Source organism: Monodon monoceros, unplaced genomic scaffold (genome assembly GCF_005190385.1).
Source record: "Monodon monoceros isolate NGI ecotype Baffin Bay Population unplaced genomic scaffold, NGI_Narwhal_1 Super_Scaffold_4, whole genome shotgun sequence".
Classification (NCBI taxonomy): Eukaryota; Metazoa; Chordata; class Mammalia; order Artiodactyla; family Monodontidae; genus Monodon; species Monodon monoceros.
The window spans coordinates 60226272-60252841 of record NW_021703781.1 but is presented as its reverse complement, the minus strand read 5'-3'; the positions used below and the strand labels follow the sequence as shown (position 1 = coordinate 60252841).

The 26570-nt window shown below is 41.0% G+C and overlaps 1 protein-coding gene across 12 annotated transcripts in view; it reads left to right on the top strand.

The window, feature by feature from the left end:
• Positions 1-26570, top strand: part of SORCS1 (sortilin related VPS10 domain containing receptor 1) — a 560723-nt gene that overhangs the window by 356879 nt on the left and 177274 nt on the right. For all 12 annotated transcript variants that reach the window (XM_029244670.1, XM_029244678.1, XM_029244671.1 and 9 more), the window contains one exon: positions 8032-8105. In XM_029244670.1, the coding sequence (XP_029100503.1) occupies positions 8032-8105 (74 nt within the window). The remainder of the gene's footprint in view (positions 1-8031; positions 8106-26570) is intronic.

Sequence of the window (26570 nt, the reverse complement as noted above, 5' to 3'; positions counted from 1 at the left end):
ATGGATGCATTGTTTAGGGTCCTTCCTTGGCTTCCTGAAAGTCAGGAGGAAAAAAGCAATGACAAGTTCTTCTCCTTGCCATTCCTCCTTTCCTCAGGGCCTGTGGACAGCTCAGGCTAGAGGCAATAATCAGCAGAAAGGGGAGAGTGTGAGAACTAGTATTGACCTTTTACTCTGTGGGAAGCTTTATGCCAGACTTTTCACATTGATACCTCAACTCTATTCTTACATGAAACATCAGATGTATCATTATGCCAGTTAGAATTTGGGGAATCTGAGGCTCTGAAAGGTTAAGAAAATTCCCAAGGTGGTTGGTAGAGCCAGGAGTCTTATCCAGGTTTGACCCTCTTCACTCAGTCCTCGCTGCACCAAAACGCTTGCCTCCCTACAAAAGCCATTGCGATCCTTTTCTTTTTTTCCTTTTCTTTAATTGCCATTTTTTTTTCTATTTTTATGTAACCATCTTTCCACTCTCCAACCTACCGTGAGACCTGTTCCCTCTGACAGATGCACTAGTACACATTTCAAGAGCTGAGTTTCACAGCAGAGAGAAAACTGTTGTTTGAAGATCACACAGCAGAGGAAGGGAGAGGGAGGGACCGGCAAGTCAGAGGGTCATTGCCCCTGGCTGCTTCCCAGGCAGCCAGCAGTCCCTTGTGAACCCTCAGACCAGCTTGTGACTGAAACACTGTGACCCCTGCTCATCTCTTCCAACCTTGCACCAGCTCTAGCCCCAGGGGTCTGTGTGTAAAATCTCCCCCTGCCCAGGTAAAATGACTGGAGCTTTCAGAAGTGACCCTCTCTGTAAGCTGGTGCAGTCACTATGGAAAACAGTATGGAGATTCATTAAAAAACTAAAAAGAGAGCTACCATATGATCCAGCAATCCCACTCCTGAGCATTTATCCAGAAAAGATGAAAACTCTGATTCAAAAAGATAAATGTGCCCCAGCGTTCATAGCAGCACTATTTACAACAGGCAAGACATGGAAGCAACCTAAATGTCCATTGACGAATGGATGAAGAAGATGTGGTATACACACACACACATGCACACACAATGGACTATTTATTACTCAGCCATGAAAAAGAATGAAATAGTGCCATTTGCAGCAACATGGATGGACCTAGAGGTTATCATACTAAGAGAAGTAAGTCTGACAGAGAAAGACAAGTACCATATGATATCGCTTATATGTGGAATCTAAAAGAATGATACAAATGAACTTAGTTACAAAACAGAAACAGACTCACAGACATAGAAAACAAACTTATGGTTACCAAAGGGGAAAAGGGGAGTGGGGGGAAGGATAAATTAGGAGTTTGGGATTAACAGATACACACTACTATATATATAAAATTGATAAGCAACAAGGTCCTACTATACATCACAGGGAACTATATTCAATGTCTTGTAATAACCTATAATGGAAAAGAATATGAAAAGGAATACATATATGTAAAAATAATATGTAGATGAAAAAGAATATATATATGCATATATATAACTGAACCACTTTGCTGTACACCAAAAACTAACACAACATTGTAAATCAACTATACTTCAATAATATGTAAATTAAAAAGCAAAAATAAATAAATAAAAAAATAAATAAATCAGTAGTCCTTGGAATGATTAGATTAAATATCTGGATATTCCAGAAAAGCATCTAAAGCCCATCATTCAAATTTAAGACAAAATTTATAGTTCCCTGTGTGTATATAGCACAGGGAACTGTATTCAACATCTTGCAATAACCTATAATAGAAAAGAATCTGAAAAAGAGCATATATATATATATATATAGACACTCACATATATATATATATATCTGAATCACTTTGCTGTACACCTGAAACTAACACGGCATTGTAAATCAACTATATTTCAATTAAAAGAAAATGTGACCCTCTCTTACGCTCTACTTCTAGTCAGATTTTTTTCCTTTTAAAGTTTTGTTATTATTATTGTTGTTATTGTTGTTGTTATTGTCTTTCCTCCTTCCCACACCCAGGGGCCCTGACTCACCCAGGCACCCATCTCTTCCCTGCCCTGATGCAGTCACCTTCTAACTGATCTCTCTCCTCTGTTTCATCTTCACACGGCTAATGGATCCATCTTACGGAGGCACACTTCCAGTTATGTCCCAAGTGACAATTTTCTCCTCCTGCTTATTTTTGTCTCTCAAAACCTGCTGAGCTTCATCATATATTCATTTAAATAATGGTATGATTACATGGTTATTGAGGGCTATTCATTTTTTCCCATCAGTGTCTTGATATTGGGGATCTGTGATACAGATCTTTACTAGCTTCTAATCATTTTACTTATCTTCCATTTATTTCCATATCTATATTATAGAAGCTTTAAGGCCGAGAGTCCATTTGAAATTTCCCTAAGTACCTCCAGATGTGGGAGCACAGGAAGAGTCTGTGAACTGAACTGGTCCACAGCCACATATTGACCCTTGTTGCCCAGCCAGCCCCAGTTCCATATGTCGAATCCCCCAAGCCTGCCTCAAGGTGCCAAACACAACTATGGGGTATGTGACAGACTTCGGTGACAGCTGGGGAGTGGCCAGTGACAGATTTGATAAATCCAGCCTTCAGAGAGATTGATGGAGCCGGTGACATGTCATCATTCCTGCTCTCTCTTCATCAGCAAAGCCTGAGCACTCAGCCTTGGTGCCCTTGTTTTTTGACCTTTGGGAACAGTCTCCATTAGCTCCCCGCAAGTTATGGTAGGATTGCATTCATCTAGTCTGCTCCCAGGCCATCTTTATAGCCTCTACTCCCACTTCACTTCCCTTTATGCGCCTCCACCAAACTGGGTCTCTTGAAGTTGACAAAAGAAGAACAAAGCTACCGCTCTAACCTTTGCTGCTCTGTTTATTTGCTCAGACTGACCCACTTGCCCTGGAACACTCTTTTCTCACATCTTCAAATTAAGAACTTTTTACTGTATTCCTAGTCCCACCTTGAAAGCTTTGGCAGATCCCCAGCTTCTTCCTGTCTTACATAAGCCACCATAACACTCTGGACAAAATATAACGATACTTACTATACTTTGTGTGTGATATCCCCTGAGAAGCTAGCTTTTTCTCTGGGGAACTTAATCTCTCGGGGTTTGGAGGAGCTGGTCTGGGATGGGTCATCATGGTTCTGTATCTATCCCTGTACCCACTGGCCAAGGAGAAGGCTTGTGTCAGCGCTGGGTGGGATTTTAGGTCCTTTATAATGTGATTTCCCCTAAGAGTGGGTTCTGGCTTCCTGTGCTGTGCAACTAGAGCAGCAGAGCTTATCTCTGAAGACCATGGATTTCTCTCCAATCCCGTCAACCAAAGACTGAAACATGCTGTCACTCTTACCTTCTACCAAATGGTGTCCTTGCACCAATTTCCTAGCTGCAAAAGAAAATTCCTAATGTGTACCTATCTAACAATCTAACATGAGGGGCTGCACTGATCTGATTTAGAACTGTTGAGAAGATGTTTTGGAGACAGTGGTGCTTGCAAGCTTTTGCATTAACACAAGGAAGTGGAATTTCTATTCAAAGAAAGATGCCACTCTGCTAGGGATTCAACCAAAATGTGCATGGTCAGAAGATGGAAAATGAAAGTTGGAAACAGCCGCTCTCATACCCCACTTCTTTCAGCCCATCTTAATCGGCTGTAGTTTAGGCGTCCTGAGCAAAGGCAGTGAATCTCACTTCTGCCCACCTCCAAGCCATTTGTCCTCCTGTGGCCTCTCTCTTTATTCTCCCTTGGAACCTGTGCCCCTCAGCCAACTTGCAGCCCTGCAGGCCTCTGGAGCATGACACCAGAGATGATTGTACAATTGGTTAAAAGCTCATAATAAAAGCAACCCTTGAAATTGGATCCTTTGCAATTAACTGTATTTTTATCTGCACTCGTCTTATAGCAGACAAAGGCAGGTGGCAGGAAAACAAGTCAATGTAAGAGATGTCAAAAAAAAAAAAAATGGAAGGAAGAAAGGAAGGAAGGAAAGAAGAAAGGGAGGGAGGGAGGGAGGGGTGAAGGATGGGCTAAATCTTCAGAGGAGGAGCATGACAAGAAGTGTTGACAGCCCCAGACCAGCATAATAAGGAAGTAGAGGGTTGGGCCCTGAGGCTGCTAATAGGTCTTGAGCATAGATGAACAATGGGTTTGTCCTCATTAAGTTGTATCTACTGAGATGGGGAAGTGGTCTCAGCTAGTTTCGAGTGATTCTAAACAGGAGGGATTGTCTGCCCTGCATTCTTAGTTAACCAGAATCCTTCCCCCCTCCTTTTCTAAAATGTCTACTCCATTTTTTCCCAATATTTTGTACCAGTGTTAGGAAAACAAAACTAAACTAAACCCCTCGAAGAATGGCCTTTGGGGGTTCATGACAGAGGGTTAGTAGATGAGCAGCGCTCTCCTAAAACTAGTAGAAATATTCTCTTCCTCCCCCTGACCTTTCTACCTCACTCGTTCTCTAGGCTTGGCACTGCTGGAGAAAGTGGCCGATGCTTCTCTGATGTGACAGATAGTAATGATATTTCTCAGTTCTGTGTTCTGACAGAACTGAGAAACCTTGGAGCCGGAGACAGACAGGGAGGGAAATAAATCTTACTTAGGTGCTGCCAGCACTATGAATTTTATTAAAGGACATTGACTCGTTCTACACAGAAAGCCTTCCACTGGTGGCTGAGAGAGTCATTGGGTAAAAAAGGCTTTGATCGCAGTTTTTAGTGGAGGAAAACTTTGCTGCCGGACTCTGCAGGTTTAATTAGCACATTATCTTGGATGGCTGTGAGTTGTTTTCTTCTTTTCTTGGTATAACATCAGGCTGGACAGTTAACTTCTTAGGGAGAAAAGGTTTGCAATAGTAGGTGAAGTGTATAGAGCAGCTCTGTCTAGGGGTGAATATTCAAGACCTTGCCTGCAAGTCCTTGCAAGTTTCAAATGTACTGATATTTATAGTTTTGTTTGTTGGTTTTAGGTACAGACCTCGAGCTATGGATCCGTGGAAGTAAAACATATTCCTCTGCTAAATTACCTTTGTCTGTCCTTTGGGAAACCTGAGTGTTTTACTAGGTAGATCCATTACTAGGTAATTTGCATGATGTAAAGTCCATAGTTTTTTTTTTCTACCTGCATCATCTACTATGTGCTAGGCGCTCTATAGACACAGAAGGATGGGATTCCAGACACCTAAAAACTTTGTGATCTCATCAAAGAGGCAGTGAGTGATCTCAGATATTTTAGAGTGATTTTAGATAGGAAGGAATTTCTGCCTTGCATTAATAAAAGGCTCTCTTGAAAGGCTGCTAAGAAAGTTAAATATAAATATGTGGACTACAGTTCGATAGCATTCCTTGTGCCATAGTTCTTTGGAAATGAGGCCACTGGGAAATCTCGGTGTGTAGGAGAGGGTTCATAGAAAAGATGTCCTCTGATCTGGACTGAAAAAGAAGACTGGCATTGAGGTAGGCAAGTCTTGAAGCCACCTCTGCCAGAGTGGGTAGCACCAGTGAAGGCATGGCAGGGGGCATGTGCCCACGTGTGAATGGAAAGGTGAGAAAGCGAGTCCACTGACGCTAAAGCGTACCTTTTGAGATAGGAAACTATAAAAGATGTCACTGAGCTAATAAGAGAGACTTGGTTTATTGGATTGTTTGGTGTACCCACTGCTTGAGGGGCCTCTGGATGCTCACAAATAACAAAGCATCCCCTTGAAGAGGATAAAAACAAATATCATGGGACATACCTGACTGGTCCACAGGTTCTGAATCCAAGCCTAGGGGGATCAATTAAAAAAGACATAGAAGAAAAACAATATATACACACAGACGCTGGAACCCAACAGTTCCTCACAGAGATGAATTCTGTGTAAAGGCAGAGATGGCAATCCCTTGGTGTAGCCTTAGGAGAGCTCAGAGTTTATATATGATTTTCAGAATATATGTGGCAAGTCTAGCCTTCACAGAGAATTATTATTATTTCAAACCACCCTGATTCTCTTACATTTGCATAAATCTTTGTATATAAATATAGGTATTAACATACGTTTATAAATAGATATAGGCACACACAGTGGTGTGATCTCTGTTTCCTTTAAACTTGTAGAAAGCAGTGCAGCTCTGGGTTTCAATTAAAAAAGATGGTGCAAGCGGAGAGGAAGTATCAGACCCTCCGGATCAAGTGCTTGCTGTTGTAATCCAAGTCTGAATATTAAAATGCAAGTGTTCAGGACATGCTGGGAAACAAGAAGCAGGACGTGCACCCTCTGGCTGCTTGGGTTCTGAATCAAGACGGAGGATGTTGTCTTATCTTCTGTTATCTCTAGGAGGGGAGCTGTCTCCCCATTTCTCCTTGGTGCTCTTAAAATGAATCAAGCATGAAATGTACCCAGGAAACCTTTCTCCCTCAGGCATGATGGGGCAGAGAAAAATAATAAGACTTGAAAGAAGAAGCCACAGGTTCTTCTTGGCCGGATGCCCAAATACTCTGTAGTTGGGGCCAAGTGAGCTGCTCGCTTTGGTAGCCAAATATTTCAGCCTTTTTTTGACTTCAGGATGTGTTTTGATCCAGTGGATACAATGTCGTAGTAGCAAGCTCTTCCAAGGGTCAGTAAGTACCCACTTGAGCTGACTTATTTCTTGGACATGGCTGGTACATATGCAGCCTTGGTGAGTCACTTGGTGAGTCATTTGACCCTTCACTGAGTGCTGGGACTGGAGAGAGGGGAAAGTCATAGTACTCAGTGCAGAGTGACTCACCATCCATTTACTGTGGGATTTGGCAAATGCAGCGGTGGACGACTGCGATGTGAGTGGGTTACAGACCAGGCACATAGAAAGGAGATGTTCCAAATGATACTTTTCAAATCAGCAGCCAAATGTCCATGGGAACCAGAATACCTAGAGTAATAGGAATCTCTGGGCTGCCATCAGAGGACACTTCTAGAGGCAGAAAAGGTTCCATGGTGCTCTAAAAATTACTGGAGAAGAGCAGGGGTATGGAGCAAGCCAGCAATGAAGAACGAGATGTAGGAGAAGAAAGACCTTTGGAGGGGAAGGAGTATTTGGAGGGTTAGACCCTGTCTCTTGAGAAGTGTTTCCTTGCAGTTGCCCTTGGAAAGCACTGAAGCAGTGTAGCTACTGGACTTGAAATCTTCAATAACCATCAGTAACATGGCCATAATACTGGAAGTGATGGTGTGCGGATTAAATGAGGGAATGCAGGAGAAGCACTTGGATCATAGTAAGACCTTAGTCCATGTGAGCTGCTGTTAGAGCCTGCTGCCTTTTTAAAAAACCAACACTGGCTCCTCTTCCCTGCAGGATCGATTCTGGTCTCCCGAACTTGGCCTTCAAAGCCTTTTTCAAGTTGCCCTCAACATTTTCATCTAAATTTATTTAGATAAGCCAGGCTTATTCATATACTGTCCCTGCATTTCTCACCTTTGACCCACATTGTTCCCTTTGTGAGTAATGCCCGTCCCATTTTTGTCAGTTTGAATTCTGCCATTCATTCAGATCCCAGTTGACTCCCCACATATCTCGGAAGCATCCCTGATTGACTTCTGAGTCTCCTTCCTTTGCGTTCCTTTATCACTGGTGGCATGCTCATTATTTCAGTCAGGTTTTGGCTATACTGTTGGCTTTCTGAGAGCCAGGTCTAGATTTTGGACTTCTTTGTATTCCAGACAACAGTCTGCCTATGGTGGGGCCAGCGGTACAGCTCACCAGGCAAAACGGGGTATGAATCCCAGTTCACTCTAATATTTAGTGGCATGTGATTTCCAACAAATCACTTAATCTTTGTGAGCTTCAGTTTGCTCAACTGTAAAATGGGCATATTAATGTCTGCCTTGCAGAATGTACGTGGGGAGTAGAACTGATATGCAGAGCACTCATCTGGCATAGAATGGGTGCTAAATAAATGGTAGATATTATTATTGTTAATAATAATAATCCAGTGAACTGATGTTTGTGCATTCAGTGTACCGTAAAGTCGTGGTGTTGAATACTCTCTGTTGTCCACAGTTATACAGCTCTGCTGAATTTGGGAGAAGGTGGCAGCTTATCCAGGAAGGGGTCATACCGAACAGGTTCTACTGGTAAGTCTCACTCTATTTTCTAGCACATTTAAGATACCACCTGTGAAAATGAGCATTGGAATCTTTTCCTCACCCAGAACTCTTACGTGAATTCTGTTCTTATTGGGTTACGCACACATCCCCTAGGGCAGAAGGTGACATTGGGGTGGTAAACATCTTAAGGGAATGTTAAAGCAGTGTCATAAATCACTTCACAAACCCAACATAGATAACTGAAGATTAATGGACAACAGGGGCTTTGTAACTGTTGTTTTGTTATATTTTGATGAGACTTTGAGACAGACACTTAAGAACATTTTAATAGTGACTTTTATTACTAAAAGCATGATACACACATATACGGCATGTTCATATAAAGGTTTTCAGTGTAAATAAGTAGATCTTATTGAATCTAAAAGCAGATCCTCTTCCCATACCTGCTTTCAAGTCTTCTAGACATTCTCATCATCATATGGGACACAACCATTGTTTTTAATTTCTTACTTATCCTTCCATAAATGTTCTCTGAATTACTAAATGCATGTAAATATTAATATACATATTAGTAATTGTTTTTTCTTAGTCAGCTTTGACTGCTATAACAAAATACCATAGACTGGGTGGCTTGAACAACACAGAAAAGAAGGAGGCAAAGAAAGTAATATTCTGTTTTTTTTTTACCTCCTGAGCCCACCCCCCTGGTTAAATTAGAGGTGGCCTCCCTCCCTGGGTTACTACAATTGAAAAGAAGGGATAATACAAGTTCCTTTTAGCTTCTGAGTTTCCAAGGGCCTAGATCCCAGCAAAATAAGAACAAAGCACAAAGTATTCTAGTGTAATGTTGACATTACTTATCAATCGCTTTTGAATTTACAACCTAAGCCCTATAAAAGACGTGATTCTGCCTTATCCTAATTTATCTAATCTGCCTATGGAAAAGGCATCTAGGTTGTTTCCAGACTTCTGCTAGTATAAACAGTGCCCTGCAGAGCTGGCTCAGACAAGAGTTTAAATATCCCTTGTTCACATCATTGAGAATCATTGGCGCAATGACCTTTTCGGAGCCAATGAGCTTCCTGCAGCTAGGACAGTAAAAGCTGTCTCCCCTTTACTCCTCCTGAAATCACACTGCCTCTCACCATGCCTTGGGACTTCCATGTACCTAATAGCTTCCCCCACCACTCCAATTCTCTCACTTCTAAGAGGAATGCATTTTTATCTTTCTTATTTTCAAACACTGCCCTAAGACCCTGTGGGATTTGAAAGCCAGAGAACAGATAAATCTCTTAAAACACTAGTGAAACTGCCTGAAAAAGTAAAAGACAAGTTATTTGCAAACAAACTGGCTCAAAGTTAACACACAGAGACTTCTATATGGAAAGATACTTTCTCTTCCCGCATCACAGAGACATTGATAACTAAATAGGGTTTCTGTTGCTCAGAACTTATTCACCTCTTCCCTGCTGCTCCCACTCAGGAATGGCTGAAGCTTTGTTTTTGGCATCTAAGTTGGATGCCCTTCTCCAGGAATTCAGTTGTAGCTGTCACTGCGTCTCCCTTCTCTGATCAGCATTTCTTCTCTTCCTCACTTATTCATTCTGTCCCTTATTCATGAGATACCTTGCATCTCCATGTGTTTTGCCTGTAAATTATAAAGTCACTTTTTGGAAAGCAGGTCCATATTTTTTTCTCTTTTACTGGGTGTTATACGTTCATAGAAAGGCCTCAGAGAATAAATAAATAAAAGACCAAACTAAATTAATGTGGTTCCCCTGGTTTAACCTGGAAATGAAGTTGATGCTTTGCCAATGAGAAGGTATGAGGGACCAATCATTCCTTAAGTCCTGCTTCCAAGTGACTGAATATATCTGCATGTGGACCCAGCAATTGAAGGCAGGAAGTTGCAGTTCTCAAATGACTGGAGAGAAGTTTGTTCCAACCAATAGCAACAAAGAAAAACATTGACCAAAAAAACCAAAAAAACAAAAAACGGATGAGAGAATTTCCCATGTTAAGCGGTACATGGTACACAGTATCTTCTAGCTCACTGAAGGGCTTATTTACACACAGCTTTGGGAGGTGAACAAATCCATCATTGCTTTGGCTGGTAGTAATTGAACCCATTCTTATCTGTTCTTGGAATGGGGTCCTTCTATCTGTAAGCCTGATTAGCAAAGCCCTTGTAACCAAATGTTATATCATTATCTTTATAAAAACTAAACACATGATCATATATAAATTCTAATTAATCTGTCTGTTGAGTGAAATGAATGATACCCCTTCTCTGCCTCTGGGAATGGAGTCTCTCCATTCAAGTCCTGATATTGTGATAGGCATTATTCAAACTTAAGCAATTTAATCCTCAGAACAATTCTATAAAGTAAGCATTGCATTATCATCCCTAACAGATCGGGAACTTTTGGCATGGAGAGGTCAAGTAATTTAGCCAAGGTCACACAGCCAGAAAGTGGCAGAGCCAGGATTCAAATGCAGGCGGAATGGCTTCAAAGCCCATGAGCTACTAAATCAGTGGACTCTATTGCTTAGGCCTCTTGGAATTTTTTTTTCTGGGCTGCAGCTGTGAGCCCTAGAAATCTAGCCCATTCAGGCAGATGAGTAGAGAAAATCCAAAGCTCTTTTGGCCACCATGCCTGTGTGTGTCTCTCTCCAGCTGGGCTTGGCAAATGGCCTCCTTGGGTTCTTTAAGCTAGGTTGTTTTTTCCAGAGAAAGCATGAGACCTTGTAAATTGCACAGTGCACATTGACTGTTGATGAAATCTCTTGGTCTCTGGCCCCATGGTCTGTATTTTCTGACTCTGAGCAACTTCCAAAGGCTGGCAGAAAAGGTGTCATTCAAAGCAGTATTTATTAGACTCCTGGAAATCAGTTGCTTCAAATTACATAAGAACTATAGGGCTATCTAGGATTATTCAGCGAGCTTAATTGAAAGAAGCTCTCATTAATCATTTCTGCTTGAAGCCTGGCTGTGGGAGTGTAGAGGTGACTAAGGGGAACTTTTCTAGTGCTAAATTGAATTGACGAGTGACCCTGGGTAATAATATAGCATTTCCTATGGAGAAAAATGAAGATGAATTCATATCTTTTCCTCATCACCTAGTACACTTAAGAAATATCTTTATTTTGGGTGGCAGTAGTAATGCCACCCCTGGAAGTAATCAATGGCAATTGTGAAACAATTATGGAGTTTAACAGTTTATCCTTATATTCACGGTGGTTGTTGGTAGTACTATCATACTGACATACATATGAACTTTCTTCCAAGGAGTTTAAATTGCTTCCAAAACTGATTTACATGTTTAGGGCATCTTATAAAACATATTTTAGCACAATATTGCCCTTAATAGAATAGGTGTCTTTTTATTCAACTAACTGCTATAGCAGTCTTGTTCTTTACTATGTCAGAAATCAATTATACTGGGAGGCAGTACAGCCTGGAAGTTAAGGGGCTCAGAGATACTGAGGTGTGAGTTCTAGCTTTGCCATTTACTAAGTAAGGGGTCATGGGGAAGTTAAGTTCTGTGTGCCTCAGTTTTTTTCCCCTGTAAAGTGAAGATAATTAATACCTACTTAATCAAATGAGATGTTTTTTGTGAATTGGTTATATGCCTGGCATCTAAGAGTTGTATTAAGTTCCCACTGGCTAATAGTAATATTATTAATAGTAGCTGACTTTTTTTGTGTGTGTGGTACGCGGGCCTCTCACTGTTGTGCCCTCTCCCGTTGCGGAGCACAGGCTCCGGACGCGCAGGCCCAGCAGCCATGGCTCACGGGCCCAGCTGCTCCGCGGTATGTGGGATCCTCCCGGACTGGGGCACGATCCTGTGTCCCCTGCATCGGCAGGCGGACCCTCAACCACTGCACCACCAGGGAAGCCCAGTAGCTGACTTTTACGTCTCTTAGTTTTGTTTCTCCCCCATGCTGGCTTCATTCTCAGGTTGCTTTCCCCATTCGTAGCAATGATGGACATCATCAGCTTTAGTCTTACAACCTAACAGTTTGGAAGCTCCATCAAACCAGTCTGCCTCTTTCCTCATGTTTCCAGGGATTGAATCCCAGTAGTCTGCATTACTCATGTAGATCAGACACATATCTTCCCTGGGAACTGAAATAGGAGATGGTATTGAGTCCCAGTTAAACTGCATGGCTCAAGGTTGGAGGAGAGAAGATTTCTAAAAAGGAAAAAAAAGAGAAAAAGATTCTGTTATCATAAAATAGAGGGATAGATTTTCATTACAGAAAAAATACAGATGGGAGAACTGAGTGCCAGCAAGATAATGTTCCATAAAAGGGATTTGTATTTGTTAATTAACTATATACAATGGTCTGGGCACATGATAAATCATGCCCTGTGATCCTCATAACAGGACTGTGAGGTAGGGATTTTTACTCTCGTTTTGATGAAATAGAAAAGTGATGGAGTTTACCCAACATAAAATATAATACAGCCGGGTTTTGAAACTTGGTCTCTCTGGGTCCATGGCTCTTGCTTGCGATAGTAAAGATCAGCTCAAAACTCAAGACTTATTTTCCACCTGTATCCCCCATAATAACTGTTAGTTTAACAGTTGGATACATAAGAGCCAACGTGCTGCATTTGACACTGAAGAACAAGAAATGGAGGACCAACGTTAGCCAAATGCCTCGAATAAGTGAAGCTTTTGCCAGAAGCCAAGTTTACTATGAGAGGTTGATGAACGTGGTTTGTTGGCATCTGATTCGCGTTTAGGACAAAGCAATGGAAGGCAGTTTTCGTTAGAAACCAGTCAGTGATCTTTATCTATGCAAAAGACAAAGCAATCTTAGAACTGTTTCACTTAATTAAAAATACATTCAGATGTACCTTATTGATTATGTCGTTCTGACGTATAGGGGGCTGGCTGGAAACAGGGACAGCTGAATGGCGATTACATGTTTTCTGTGACAAATTCACACATGGAAAATTAAGAGTCGGCTCGACAATGAACCTGTTGTTATTCTGGAATGCCATCTTGTTTCAGTGGTATCCCTCCGGGGGCATAAGACAGCTGTATTATATAGCAGAGGGATATAGGGATACTTCCGGCTCCATCCTCAGTGTGTTTGAGCAAGTTTCCACATTCTCATTCATCCCCATTGTTCAATGCCAGTCAGTATGAATGACTTCCCATTGCACATCTTTGGTAACAAGTCCCATTTCTTGAGCACTTACTGTGTGCCAAGCCCTGTGCTGAGTGCTTTGCATATGTTGTTTTAAACAATCCTCAAATCAATGATGTGAAATGATTTATTGATCAAAACTCCGTCAAGACCTGTGATAGAAAAATGCAACCTGTTTTAAGAAAAAAAAATTTTAAAGCAGTATTGGCTCATGGATCTGATAAATCAGGTCTAACTTTTTCTAGACTCTACTTGATCCAGAGGCTCATTGAAGTCATCAGCTCTTTTTTCTTTCTTTTCTTTTGTTTCCAAAGGCATTTTTTTTAATTGAAGTATAATTGATTTACAGTGTTGTGTTGGTTTCAGGTGTACAGCGAAGTTATACATGAAGTCATCACTTCCTACCCAAGGTCCTCTCATCTAACCTCAGGCATAAGAGGCAGATCCGTACACTTTTGTTAACATATCTGGCTATAGTCAGAAAACACTCTGGGACTTAAAATAGTTTCTCTCTGTGCTGATTCATGGCACTACTGCTCATCATCTAGTCCTTGTTGAATATTGCTGCCAAGCCAATTTCAGCATTTTATTTACCTTGTTGTTTGATAGCTTGTTTTATATTCATCAGGTCACCATGACCCTTCCTCTTCTTCCTTCAGATATGCTGGCATTCAACACAGCATCTTCAAGACTTCTAAGCCACTCACACCAAAGGGGCTTGGAGGGGATATGGCATGAGATGACTCTTGTCTCTCTCCCCAGATGGGTTTAATGGATTCAGTAACAAGAGAATTCTCTCTACTTTTCCTTTCTCAGGTTTTGCAAACTGGAAATGGGGTGAAGTCTAATGATGTTACAAAATAACAAATATATATATGTATATATACATATATATGTAAAATGTAATGTATAAAGTAAAACTCTGTGCTATCAAAATAACTAGAAAATGTGATACTGTATTTGATAGTATTGGACTAGATAGGGTGTATGGCTATTTTTTAAAGATACTCTGCCTCATCCTTCACCCACATCTATGAAACTAGTCATTTTCTGCAGAGAACTTCTTAAAAAACACCATCACTCGCTTTCAATTTTATGTGAGCTGGCAGTGGAACATCCCGCCATTCAAAATCAACTTTTTCTAGAGCTTCCATATTTCTGTATTCCCTAGATCCCAGCCTCAGTGCCTTAGAGTCATATTCAACTCTGTTCTCTTACTCACTCTTTTTTTTTTTTTAATAAATTTATTTATTTATTTTTGGCTGTGTTGGGTCTTTGTTGCTGCTTGCAGGCTTTCTCTAGTTGTGGTGAGCGGGGGCTACTCTTCGTTGTGGTGTGCGGGCTTCTCATTGCAGTGGCTTGTCTTGTTGCAGAGCACGAGCTCTAGGCATGTGGGCTTCAGTAGTTGTGGTGCACAGACTTAGTTGCTCTGTGGCATGTGGGATCTTCCCGGACCAGGGCTCGAACCCGCGTCCCCTGAATTGGCAGGTGGATTCTTAACCACTGTGCCACCAGGGAAGCCCTCTTACTCACTCTTAAATCTTTGGGTTTCCAAGTCCCATTGGTTCTACTTCAGGGAAGTTATATCTGTCCACCTCCTCTTCCACCCTCCCTAGCATTACACTGGTTCAGCATCCCCCCCACTAGGAATAGTGAAAAGGCCCCTCCATCCATCCCTTCATATCGTAACTACTGCCAAAGGAATCGTGTAAGCATTTCCCTGATCGAGTGTTTGCCCCATTCCTCATTGCCTACAACATAAAATTAAAAAGAGTAAGAATGTAACCAGGTTCTTGCAAACCTGGGTTCAGATATATATTTTCTGAGCCAACTGCCATGCTCCTAGTTCTTTGTGCTAAATTCCAGGAGGCCAGATAAAAAGTCTAAGCACTGGTTAGTCTATGGAGCAGTCTGTATCTCTTATCTCTATGGTTTTATACAACTCTTACCTGGGGATAAACTGTCCTTTTTTGTTTTTGCAGTGATTAATTTTAGCACCTACTATGTATCAGGACAGTTTTGGTCTTTGAATGCAAAGATAATGTATGAGGGTATTTGTCATTATTAGGATCACAGTATCAGACCTTTATGGCCTTACGTTGATGGCTGCGTCTACCATGTAGCCTTCTTTGGTTCTTGCTTCTTGTTTTTCTAGGCAAGAAGAATCTCTTTCTTTGAATTTAAATGTGATTATGTCATAAATAAAACATAATGTGTCATAGCATGCGTTGTATTACAGGTCTGCGTGTGGGATTGGTTGAAAGAGTACAGGCTTAGAGCCAGCATATGAAGCTTCAAATCTTAGCTTCACTATCTACTTACTACCTGGGTGATCTTGAGAGACTCCTTCACCTGCCCGAGCTTCAGTTTCCTTATTCGAAGGCTTATTTTGAGAATCAAAAATGGCATATTATCATAATTATTATTAAGTAACTTAGCACTTAGTATGTGCTCTATCTTTTTATTTCCTCATTTCCATCTCCTGATGGAGGATAAGTTCCTTAAGGACCAAGACTGTCATTAACGTATTTCTATCTTGTGTACAACAATAAAAGGAATAGCAGAAACTAGTGTGCACACACACACACACAGAAATTCATCAAGTACACACATATATATATATATATATGTATATGCACAAACATAAACCTCCAGTTGAAACTCATCTTGAATGGACTTGATCAGGGAACCATAATAGATGACCTGTTTTTCCTTCCAGCCTGAACAGGTTAGACTTCTAAGCCATTGATGCCATCAAAGTGTATATTGAAAAGTGGGGAGGATTCTAGATCAGTAAAAGGAACAGTTTTCTATGCAGTAGGTTGTTTATTAACTCGACAGGCTGTCCTAAGGAGTCATGAGATCCATGTTAGCAGAGGAATTTAAACAAAAACAGAGTGGCTGCCTCCTAGACTGCTCTCACAGGGAGCTGTGCCATAGAATATTGACAGATCCTCTACACACTTCAGAATATGGAATTCAGGTGAGGAACTCAGAACCCTCCGTCCTTTGGAGCGTGGACTTTATTCTCTCTTCTCTGGCAGCCTCTTCTGGTTCTGAGACTCTGAGCTGAACCATGTGCGTGGCTTGGGTAAGGAGCAGAGAGAAGTAGCAGGAAATCATTCCTGAGATCACACACCAAGAGCTCCAATGGGGCATTCTGGCACCTATACCAGGCGTGCTGGATAAGAGGATTTTCATTATCCTCGAGAGGACTGGTGTTTTATCTTTTTTTTTTTTTCCTGTTAATGAGCTCCACTTGAGTGCTATTTCCCTATCCACTTGCACCTTCCTCCACTTCTTAAATCTCTTCCTGTGATTCGCAAGTTTTCCCTACAAATTAAGTTAAATTTCCCCTGCTACACTGTGAGCCCATCACTTTTCTCGTGACCTGCATTCACTAATGGCCATTATTGATTCCTGTCCTCCTTGATGACTTCTTGGCTCCATGGACTGTAATTCCTCTATCTCTGAGCAACTGAGATTCAGTCATTTCTCTAGATTTCCACTAAGAACTCTTATGATGGCAGAGTACAAGAGATGGCAGTGGAAGAGTGAAAGAGGGGGAAATCCTCATAATTATGGCTTCCTAATTTATACTGATATTAAAAAAATATGACTTATGCCCTAGTGATCAGACTTCATTTAGCCTTCGAGTTCAAGAGCCTGTGGGTGTGTGCAGTGTCTGTGTCTGTGGTTTCCCTTTTGCTCAGTTAATCATTCTCCACCTTTGTGTGTTCCATTTAGCCAATGAGAGATGCTGTTTGGTGTTTCAGAGTGAGGGATCTGGAGTCAGAATGCTTGTGGTATCAACAGAATCCTGTTTTCAAGGGGTGTGACGATGAGCTATTTAGTTAACGTGTCTTCATTTGTATCATAGTCATCATAATAGTGTCTTCCTCATATATTTGTTGTCAGGATGAAAATGAAATTCCAGGTTACACTCTAAACACATAATACATGGTGAATAAATATAAACTATTACTTAAAAGAGGGATAGGACAAGGTGGGTATTAATGAGTTTCTGCAATGTGGCCATCTCACTCTGATATTGATTTAATAATTTATATTTCCAGTGAGCATTTTTAATGTGTGTATGAGTTTTGTTTTTGTTGCCCCAGAATTAAGAACAATGGATAGAAAATCAGCTTACTGTTTTATTTTGTAGCTTCTCAGATAGGTGAAAACTCCTATCATACAATTCATTTAATTTATATCAGTTGAGGCATTTTCAGAGCTAACTCCTGGCCATAAAGATAGAGGAAACAGCCCCTGCCCTCAAGGGGGCCTTCAGCTGCTGAGGTGGGGTTGCAAAGGGAGCCCCTAGAGAAGTCTGTGGAAGGATATTGCCCCTGCATAGCTGCCCCTCTGAGTTTGCAGCCAAGCATTTGGCTTGACGCCTAAGGTCATAAGACTGGAAGTTTGGAAGAAAAGCTGGACTTGTAATTGTGAAGGGAAGAGCAAGGACAAACTAGATAGAAACTACCAGTCCTTCTGCAGTGCCTCCCACCACCTCTAGCCAAAGGACCTTCAGAGTGAAATAGCCACTACTTCCCTCCTGCCTTGCAGATGTCACACATATTTCCTTTCAGTCCATTATAACTGGAAACCATACAGAGACTCTGGAAAACATAGTCGCATCTTCGCCAGGTTGATCCAGTGCAAAATCACCAGAGTCCACCCCTTGCAAACTTGGCACCTGTGCACATCATTTTAAATCATGTATGACTTCCAAATGAAAACAAAAACAAAATTATGCATCTACCTAGCATGAGAGAACCCCCCATACAACTTAAAACATGATAAATATCTTCCTAAAAAGATGAAAAAACAATTGCCCGTGTCGGGAATATCCTTGGGTGATACTCTTCTTCTAGGGAGTCATACTTGCCCTTTCTGTATTCCATAAGTGAAATACCGACATGCAAGCTCAGCCACCTTAACACATTTTATGTCAAAACAGAGGAATGGGAAAGAGGAAAAAGAAAGGAAAAGATTTACACACACACACACACAAATATATTTATATTAAATTAGATGAGGATGGGTCTCTAAGGAATGGCTCCTAAGGAAAGGAATTTTTCTGTTAATAGGCCAAAGAAGAGAAGAAATTGACCCAAAATCTAGGATAGGGCTTCCCTGGTGGCGCAGTGGTTGAGAGTCCACCTGCTGATGCAGGGGACACGGGTTCGTGCCCCGGTCCGGGAAGATCCCACATGCTGCGGAGCGGCTGGGCCCCTGAGCCATGGCCGCTGAGCCTGCGCGTCCGGAGCCGGTGCTCCGCAGCGGGAGAGGCCACAACAGTGAGAGGCCCGCATGCAGCAAAAAAAAACAAAAAAAAATCTAGGATAGTAGAGTGCCCAGAACGGTACCTGGTATACACCATGTAGCTTCAAATCTAAAATTTCATTAAATGAGGATGCACCCTTATTTTGTATATCTGTCAAAATAATTCTGCCTATTAAACTTTATCATTTCAATGATTTTAAGACACCTACTAATTTAAGAGATGTTAAAATTAAAAAAATAAAAATGAGTGTGGGCTTCCCTGGTGGTGCAGTGGTTGAGAGTCCGCCTGCCGATGCAGGGGACACGGGTTCGTGCCCCGGTCTGGGAAGATCCCACATGCTGCGGAGTGGCTGGGCCCCTGAGCGATGGCCGCTGAGCCTGCGCGTCCAGAGCCTGTGCTCCGCAACGGAGAGGCCACAGCAGTGAGAGGCCTGCGTACCGCAAAACAAAAAACAAACAAAAAAAAACACCTACTAATTTAAGATATGTTAAAATTTAAAAAAAAAATCGCGTTTTGGAATTGATGAGATGGGTGCACAATAAATATTTGTTGAATGATTGAAAGGTGAGGAGTGGATACTGGAGATGAGACAACCATAGATACTTATTTTTCAAACCGAAGGTTAGATAGGGTTGTCTAAATAGATAACTAATGAGATATGGAATGGTGAATTCTACACAGGAGGGTAGTGGAGACCCAGAACCTGGATCATTTGACTGGGTAGGAATGAAATGCAGAGTCGGCTGAGGAAGATCTTAAAAGCAACAGTAAGATGCTGAATCCTTGTAGATGACTAGCCCTGATGTGTTTATGCATCAGAATCTCAGGATTCTTAAAGAACTTAGGGCTCGTCATATCTGGCTTCTGACTTGCAGGAATCCCTTCTACAAAATTCTAAGTAAGTGGCTGAAAACAGCCCTTTGGATTAAGAATGGAATTTTGTCTGTCTGTCAGGATCTGTCTTCCTCTGAAGACAATAACTAGAGGAAATACACTAGTCCCACTGTTTTTTCATTGTTGGCTCTCTGGCACTTAAAACATGAACACCTCTAAACAGAACAATTCTATAATTTAGAGAAAGCTGTCAAGGTTTTCACAGGCATGGCAAGATGTGCCCTGGGGTGGGGTGGGGGGAATGGAATTTGCTGCAGCATTTATGAGATTTATGGTAAAGGTTTTTACACAAGTGTTGAAGTTTAAGGCAGATAAATCCCAGAAGACAAATGCCACCAGTAATTGAATTTCAAAGCCATTATCATGTGCTGAGCAGAGCAACTTTATGACTCTGTTGTGACAAGATGAAACTTGTTAGAATATTTATGTGCCTGGGATAGCTTGTGCATCACCAACCCCAACCCAGAGAACAAACTAGCTCTTCCATGTGCCTCCTATGAGCAGTTAGCCTTCCTGAGTAATTCAGTAGCCAAGGAAAACGAGATGCTTGAGAGGAATCTGAAACAGCCATACCTCACATCTGACCTCGAATTTCAACAGCTCCTGGGCCCAACATATTTATGTTGTCAGCTGAAATCAGGTTTTTCCCTTGGTAACCAGGGCAGCCCTAAAATAAATAGACTCTCGCTCTCCACACTGTTTTCTATTTCTAAACAAATGGAGAGTAAAAACATCCCAGTAATAAGAGCCATTTCTCTGATCTTAACATTTCTTTAAAAAATCAAATAACTTCATCTTTTGTGATTGTTGAAATCTATGAATCATACACTCTTGACAGTGGAAATGAAACAGTTATTTTACCTGCTTTACAGGATGAAATGACAACAGGACCAATCCACTCCTCGTGATAACAATGATTTAGTTACAACAGATTGTGTTCCAGCTTATAGTAGCTTTGCTATAATAGACTCTATCCTTGTGAGATGTGGGTAGTTTTCTCTCCCTAATTTTTTATTTTGAAATAATTTTAGAATTGCAGAAGAATTTCAAAGAATAAGAGAGTTCCCATAAACTTACCTCATGCTAACATCTTATATAACCATGGTGTGGTGTGATATTCATAACTGGGAAATTAACCTTGATTTAATACTATCAGTTAAACTGGAGACTTTATTTGGATCTCTCCAGGTTTTCTACTAATGTCCTTTTTTTTTCCCATCTAGGATCCAAATAAGAATCCTACATTCATTTATTTGTCATGTCTTTTTTCGTCTCCTCAAATCTCCCACTTTGCTTGTCTTTGATAACCTGGACAGTTTTGAGGCCTGCTAGTCAGGAGTTTTGTAGAATGTTCCTCAGATTGGGTTAGTCTGATATTTTTTCATGATTACAGTGTTATATATGGTTGGGAAGAAAATCACAGAAATGGTGTGACCTTCTCATGACATCACATCAAAGAGTGCAGGATATCAATATGTCCTGCTACTGATGATGGTAACCTTGCTCACTTGATTGAGGTGGTATCTGCCAGGTTTCTCCATTGCAGAGGTACTGTTTTCTCTGCTCCAGCCTCTATTTGTTGGAAGCAAGTCCCTGAGTCCAGTTCCCATGCCAGGGAAGGAGAATCAAGCTCCAACTCTTGGTAGAAGGAGTATTAAAAACTGTGTGAATATATGCCAAAATCACCATGATCTGGGGCTTCCCTGGTGACGCAGTGGTTGGGAGTCCGCCTGCTGATGCAGGGGACACGGGTTCGTGCCCCGGTCTGGGAAGATCCCACGTGCCGCGGAGCGGCTGGGCCCGTGAGCCGTGGCCGCTGAGCCTGCACGTCCGGAGCCTGTGGTCCGCAACCGGAGCGGCCACAGCAGTGAGAGGCCCGCGTACCGTAAAAAAAAATCACCATGATCATTAAATATGTTGAGAGAGATATTTTGAGGCTGTGTGTTTTGCTCGCTAATTTTAGGACTCTTCAGTCAGTCCTGCCTGCAACAATTATGACTGTGGTATTCTAATGGAAATTTGCCATATTGATAATCTCATATATGTATTCATTGGAATTCTTCTGAAGGAATAATTGCTGCATTTGACAATTTATTTATTTATAGCATTATTTAATTGCTCAGCCAATGAGGTGACCAGAAAAGACAGTGAATAAGCCCATTTCTGGATTACGTTTTGTTATTTCTTCTTCACCTCAGGAATCTCTGTTCTTTGGTGCTGAGCCTATGGTCAAATAATCCCCGTTAGGCATTAAGGTGCCATTAATGTGCCACCTGCTAATTCAGGGCAAGACCTCTCTGCCTAATAAAGTCCTTCTTAAAGGAACATTTTAAAGTCTGACCTGGGATGAAGAACTCAGAAGGGAATACCTTTTCCCAGTGACATTTTTGCCTTAGTGGCCGTGGAGGTAGGGATTCCCCCAGAAGTTCTGGGCTCTCCCCTCTGTTCAGTTGGGCATCTCACAGCATCTTCACCCTAAGGAGGGTGACTTGGGGGTACGTGTGAACTCACGCACGCGCACGCACACATGCACGCTTTTTTCCCTTTCCCCATCTCTCTTCTTTCCTAGGCATGGAAAAATGCAGGCTTCAGGCTCTCTCCAAAACAAAACAAACCTCTATAAAGTATACTGACCTCTGTTGCTCAACCATGATTTTAATTCCCAAGACAAAGAATGCAGGTTCCAAATTGACCAATTGAAAAATATATGAAAAATGCAGTATAGGAAATGGCTAGGTATTCTGAACAGTTAAGCACTCTTATAAATGAAAAACCTGAATGAAAAAAAATATGTATATAGATGTAAGGACCAAAAGCAGGAAGAGGCAATTTATGAAAGGAAAGAAAATGGCAGTTAACATAAAAATATTGCATCTCACATGCAGATACTTACCTACAGAGATAATAAGTACAGTGTCATGTACAGACCTAACAGTACCCCATGGTCAGAATGTTAGTTAAGGAAACAGACTATTGTACAATTGGCAGAACAGTGCATTCCAATATTCTGTTATGTTATGTCAGTGCTATGATGCAGAAGTCATTTTAAAAAAAGGAATGCCTACACAAACATAGAAAAAGCACTAAAGGATCAACAACAAAAGGTTAAGGTGGTTATTTCTAAGTGTTTAATTTTCCTTTATATATTTTGGTGTACTTTTCATTATACTTTAAATGAACACATATTACTTCTACAATTAGATTTTTTAAAGCAGTGTTATTTAAATAAATTATACCAATAATAATAACAATAAAGCAGTCAAGCATATTTCCCAAGGGTTGGGGACGGTGGGGGACAACCAACAGAGAGACGCTGTGAGCACAGCAGGATAGCCCCAGAGAATGCAATCTCTTCTCTCCTCCTCATGCGTCCACCTCTTTCATATACTCTTCTTTTTCTCCCCATCTTCTCTCCCCCACCTCCTCTTTCACTCCCTTTTCTGCCTGTTCTCCCTTCCTCCTCCCCCACCTCCCCTCCTTTCTGATTTCCTTTCCCCTTCTCTCCTTCTCTCCTCTCCCTTTCTCCTCTCTTCTTTTTCTATCACTCTGAAATGTTTCCATCCATAGTGGGGTACTCATTTTTTTAAGGCAATTTAAAAGGTGTATGTTTTTCATTTTCCACCATCACGTTGGTTTCCTTGGCCAAGCAATGAATAAGAGTTCAAAGGCCAACTGACACAGCGTTCAAAGTATTTTCACAGGATATCATCTCTGTATTTGCCCAGTTTCAAATCTCTTCATACCTTGTATTCAAAACTCCAGAAATGCTTTGTGAATAAACGCAATACCAAGGAGAATAGTTGCCATTTGACACCCCAGGAATTTGTCTCTGTGGTGAAGATAAATCTAATTTCCTCCTGTATCTAACCCTCTTTTACCCTTGTTCCCCACCCAAGTTCTACTGACCAGATCACTTTCCCTTTTCCACCGAGGGCCTTGTAAGCAGTAGCCTCTCGGGGTACTTTTTCAGAAGTACCAGTACCCAGCAACAAAGCAAGAGCATGTTTCTATGTAATCTTAAACTGAAAAAGTCTAGAGAAGCTACTCAAGGACGGTTAAATCAACCTAATGTGTGGACCAGGGACGTGGCAGCCCAGTGTGGAGACTGATACTGTGTTTCTCAGAAAGGTCAACATTTATTAGTCATTTTGCAAGTAACTACAGAGAAGCCACCTTCAAGCTGAAGCCCTGATACCTGAGTGCCTAAACTAAATTTTTTTTCCTGTTTCTTTTTTTTTTTTATTGGGATTTAGTTACTTTACAATATTTTGTTAGTTTATACTGTACAGCAAAGTGAATCAGCTATATGTATACATATATCCCCTCTTTTTTGGAGTTCCTTCTCATTCAGGTCACCACAGAGCCTTGAGTAGAGTTCCCTGTGCTATACAGTAGGCTCTCATTAGTTATCTATTTTATACATAGAATCAATAGTGTATTTATGTCAATCCCAATCTCCCAATTCACCCCAGCCCCCTTTTCCCCCTTGGTATCCGTACATTTATTCTCTACGTCTGTGTCTCTATTTCTGCTTTGTAAATAAGATCGTCTACACCAATTTTTTTAGATTCCACATATATGCGTTAATATACGATATTTTTCTCTTTCTTACTTCACTCTGTATGACAGTCTGTAGGTCCATCCATGTCTCTACAAATGACCCAGTTTCGTTCCTTTTTATGGCTGAGTAATATTCCATTGTAGATAGGTACCACATCTTCTTTATCCATTCCTCTGTTGATGGACATTTAGGTTGCTCCCATGTCCTGGCTCTTGTAAATAGTGCTGCTATGAACATTGGAGTGCATTAAACTAAACTTAATATCCATTCTGTTTCTAATCTCTAGGACATGGAACCCTCTCGAATATGCCTTGGCCCATGCAGCCGTACTCCCCAGTACGTTTGTCTTAGTCCATTTGGACTTCTCTAACAAAATACTACATACTGGATGGTTTATGAACAACAGAAATTATCTCTCACAGGTTTGAAGTCTGGGATTAGGGTACTGGCATGGTACAGTTTTGATGAAGGCCCTCTTCCAGATTGTAGGCAGCTACCTTCTCACTGTGTCCACATATGGTGGAAGCTGCAAGGAAGCTTCTCTGTCCTCTTTTATAAAGGAACTGATCCCATTCATGAGGGCTCCACCCTTGTGACCTCATCACCCCTAAAGGCCCCACCTCCTAATACCATCACCTTGGAGTTTAGGTTTAAACATGTGAATTTTGGAGAGACACATTCAGACCATAGGAACACTTAATCCTTGCAGGATTTCAGAATGTCTGAAGTTTTCCCATTATTTCTCTTTATCCTTTTAGTGTAAGACACACACATTGCCTTCTGAGTTAATCCTGACTTTTCTGAGACACAAAGGGGTGAAAAGAAAAGGGATTTTTTTTTTTTTTTCAAGAGAAGGATCACGAGTGATCCTGGGTTAGTAGTTCCAACCTGACACTCTCTGAGTGGTGTGACCTTGGGCAAGGTATTTACTCTCTTGAAGCCTTGGTTTCCTTAATTGTGACATGCGGTGTTTGGACTAGTTCCTCTCTAACAGTCTTTTCATCTCTAAAGGATCCCTTAATTCATACTATTGGCAATAGTGGTAGCTGTGTGTACTCTTTCTTTTACTCTTTAAAACACTATTATTATTAAGTATTATTATTGTCAGCCTTTCTACAGGTGGTACATGGAGTTGTAGAGAAATTAGAAAGCCTAGGTTCCAATCTGATTGTATCATTTATTAGCCCTATGACTTTAGGCAAGCAAATTGCTTTCAGGGCTAACATACCCTTTCTCTTATCTCATCATTATTTTTCTGAATTTGTGTCATATGTGAATTTTCTAGGCACACGATATGTATTCTTATCCAAGTTGTTGACTCTTGTTGAGCAGGACACTAACAAGGGCACAGCCTTGGAGGCCCTATGTGACATCCATCCCACAGTTAACAGATGGACACCAGCCATTGATCAACACCATCTGACAATAGTTTTTTTTGATATAGTTTAAGTCCCTTATATATATATTTTTTTCTACATAGCTTTCAAGAAATGATACATTGTATATAATATATACCTGATATGTTATAACATAAACTATATGTTTATAGTTATACACTCCTGTCTTCTCTATTGAAATGTAAACTTCATGAGGGGCAGGGATTTTCCTGTTATTCATGGCTAAACCCTCAGCACCTAGAACTACCACTGGCACATTGTTGGTATTCAGTAACTATTTGTTGAACTCATTCATTCATTCATTAAAAAATTTAATTGAGGATCCGCTGTCTGCCCTGCTGTGTGTTAAGGATGTCCCAGGAATCCTCAGTCTAGAGCAACAGTCTCCATGGTGAGTTATCTGCAACAGCACCCCAGGGTGCTGGGAGGTTTGATGATTCATGGAGACGTGGGGAGAAAATATTAGAATTTCTGACTTTTTGCTTGCTTATATTTTGATTTCTATTTTGTGTATACTTTTTAAAGTTAATATATAAATACTCTAGTGCATTTCCACAGCTTATTACTAACAACTCATATGTGGGTGCATGCTCATTTTTTTTCTCTTGCTTGCTTGTTGTGTTCAAACAAAAATTTTGGAGATTGCTGCCCTTGGAATTCCCTTATGGAATATAATTTCTCTGGGTCAGATTGTCTCTGGCAGTAAAATACTCAGGTTTCCATTCCTTTACGCTCCTATTTGTTCTACCTGCTAGTCTGAAGTTCTTTGTCCTTAACAGATATGGAAAGAAAGGGGAATTGAAGTTCTCTCCTCTCCTTGTCTTCTGTTAATATGGCCCCTCCAGTCCCAAGCAAGACCTTCAGACCTTCCTCCTCTCACTCTGAATTTAAGATCAGCACAAACACATACCTCCTGGTATCCCTGGCATTTTTTTTTCCTGTCACAGCCTAAGCCTTGCAAGCACTCTCTACTAAGGTGGTACCCCAGTTGTAAGTATTCTGAAGTTTAAGGAAATTCCGTATCTCCTCCTCATAGAAACATCACTCATCTCTCCTCTCTATCCCTTTGTCATTTGCACCCATCGACTACACCTACCTTAGTCTTTGTTTTCCTGACTGTAGAAATTTTCCTGTTTATATCAATAGTACAGGTTTATTAATATTAAAAGTAATACATAAATACATCC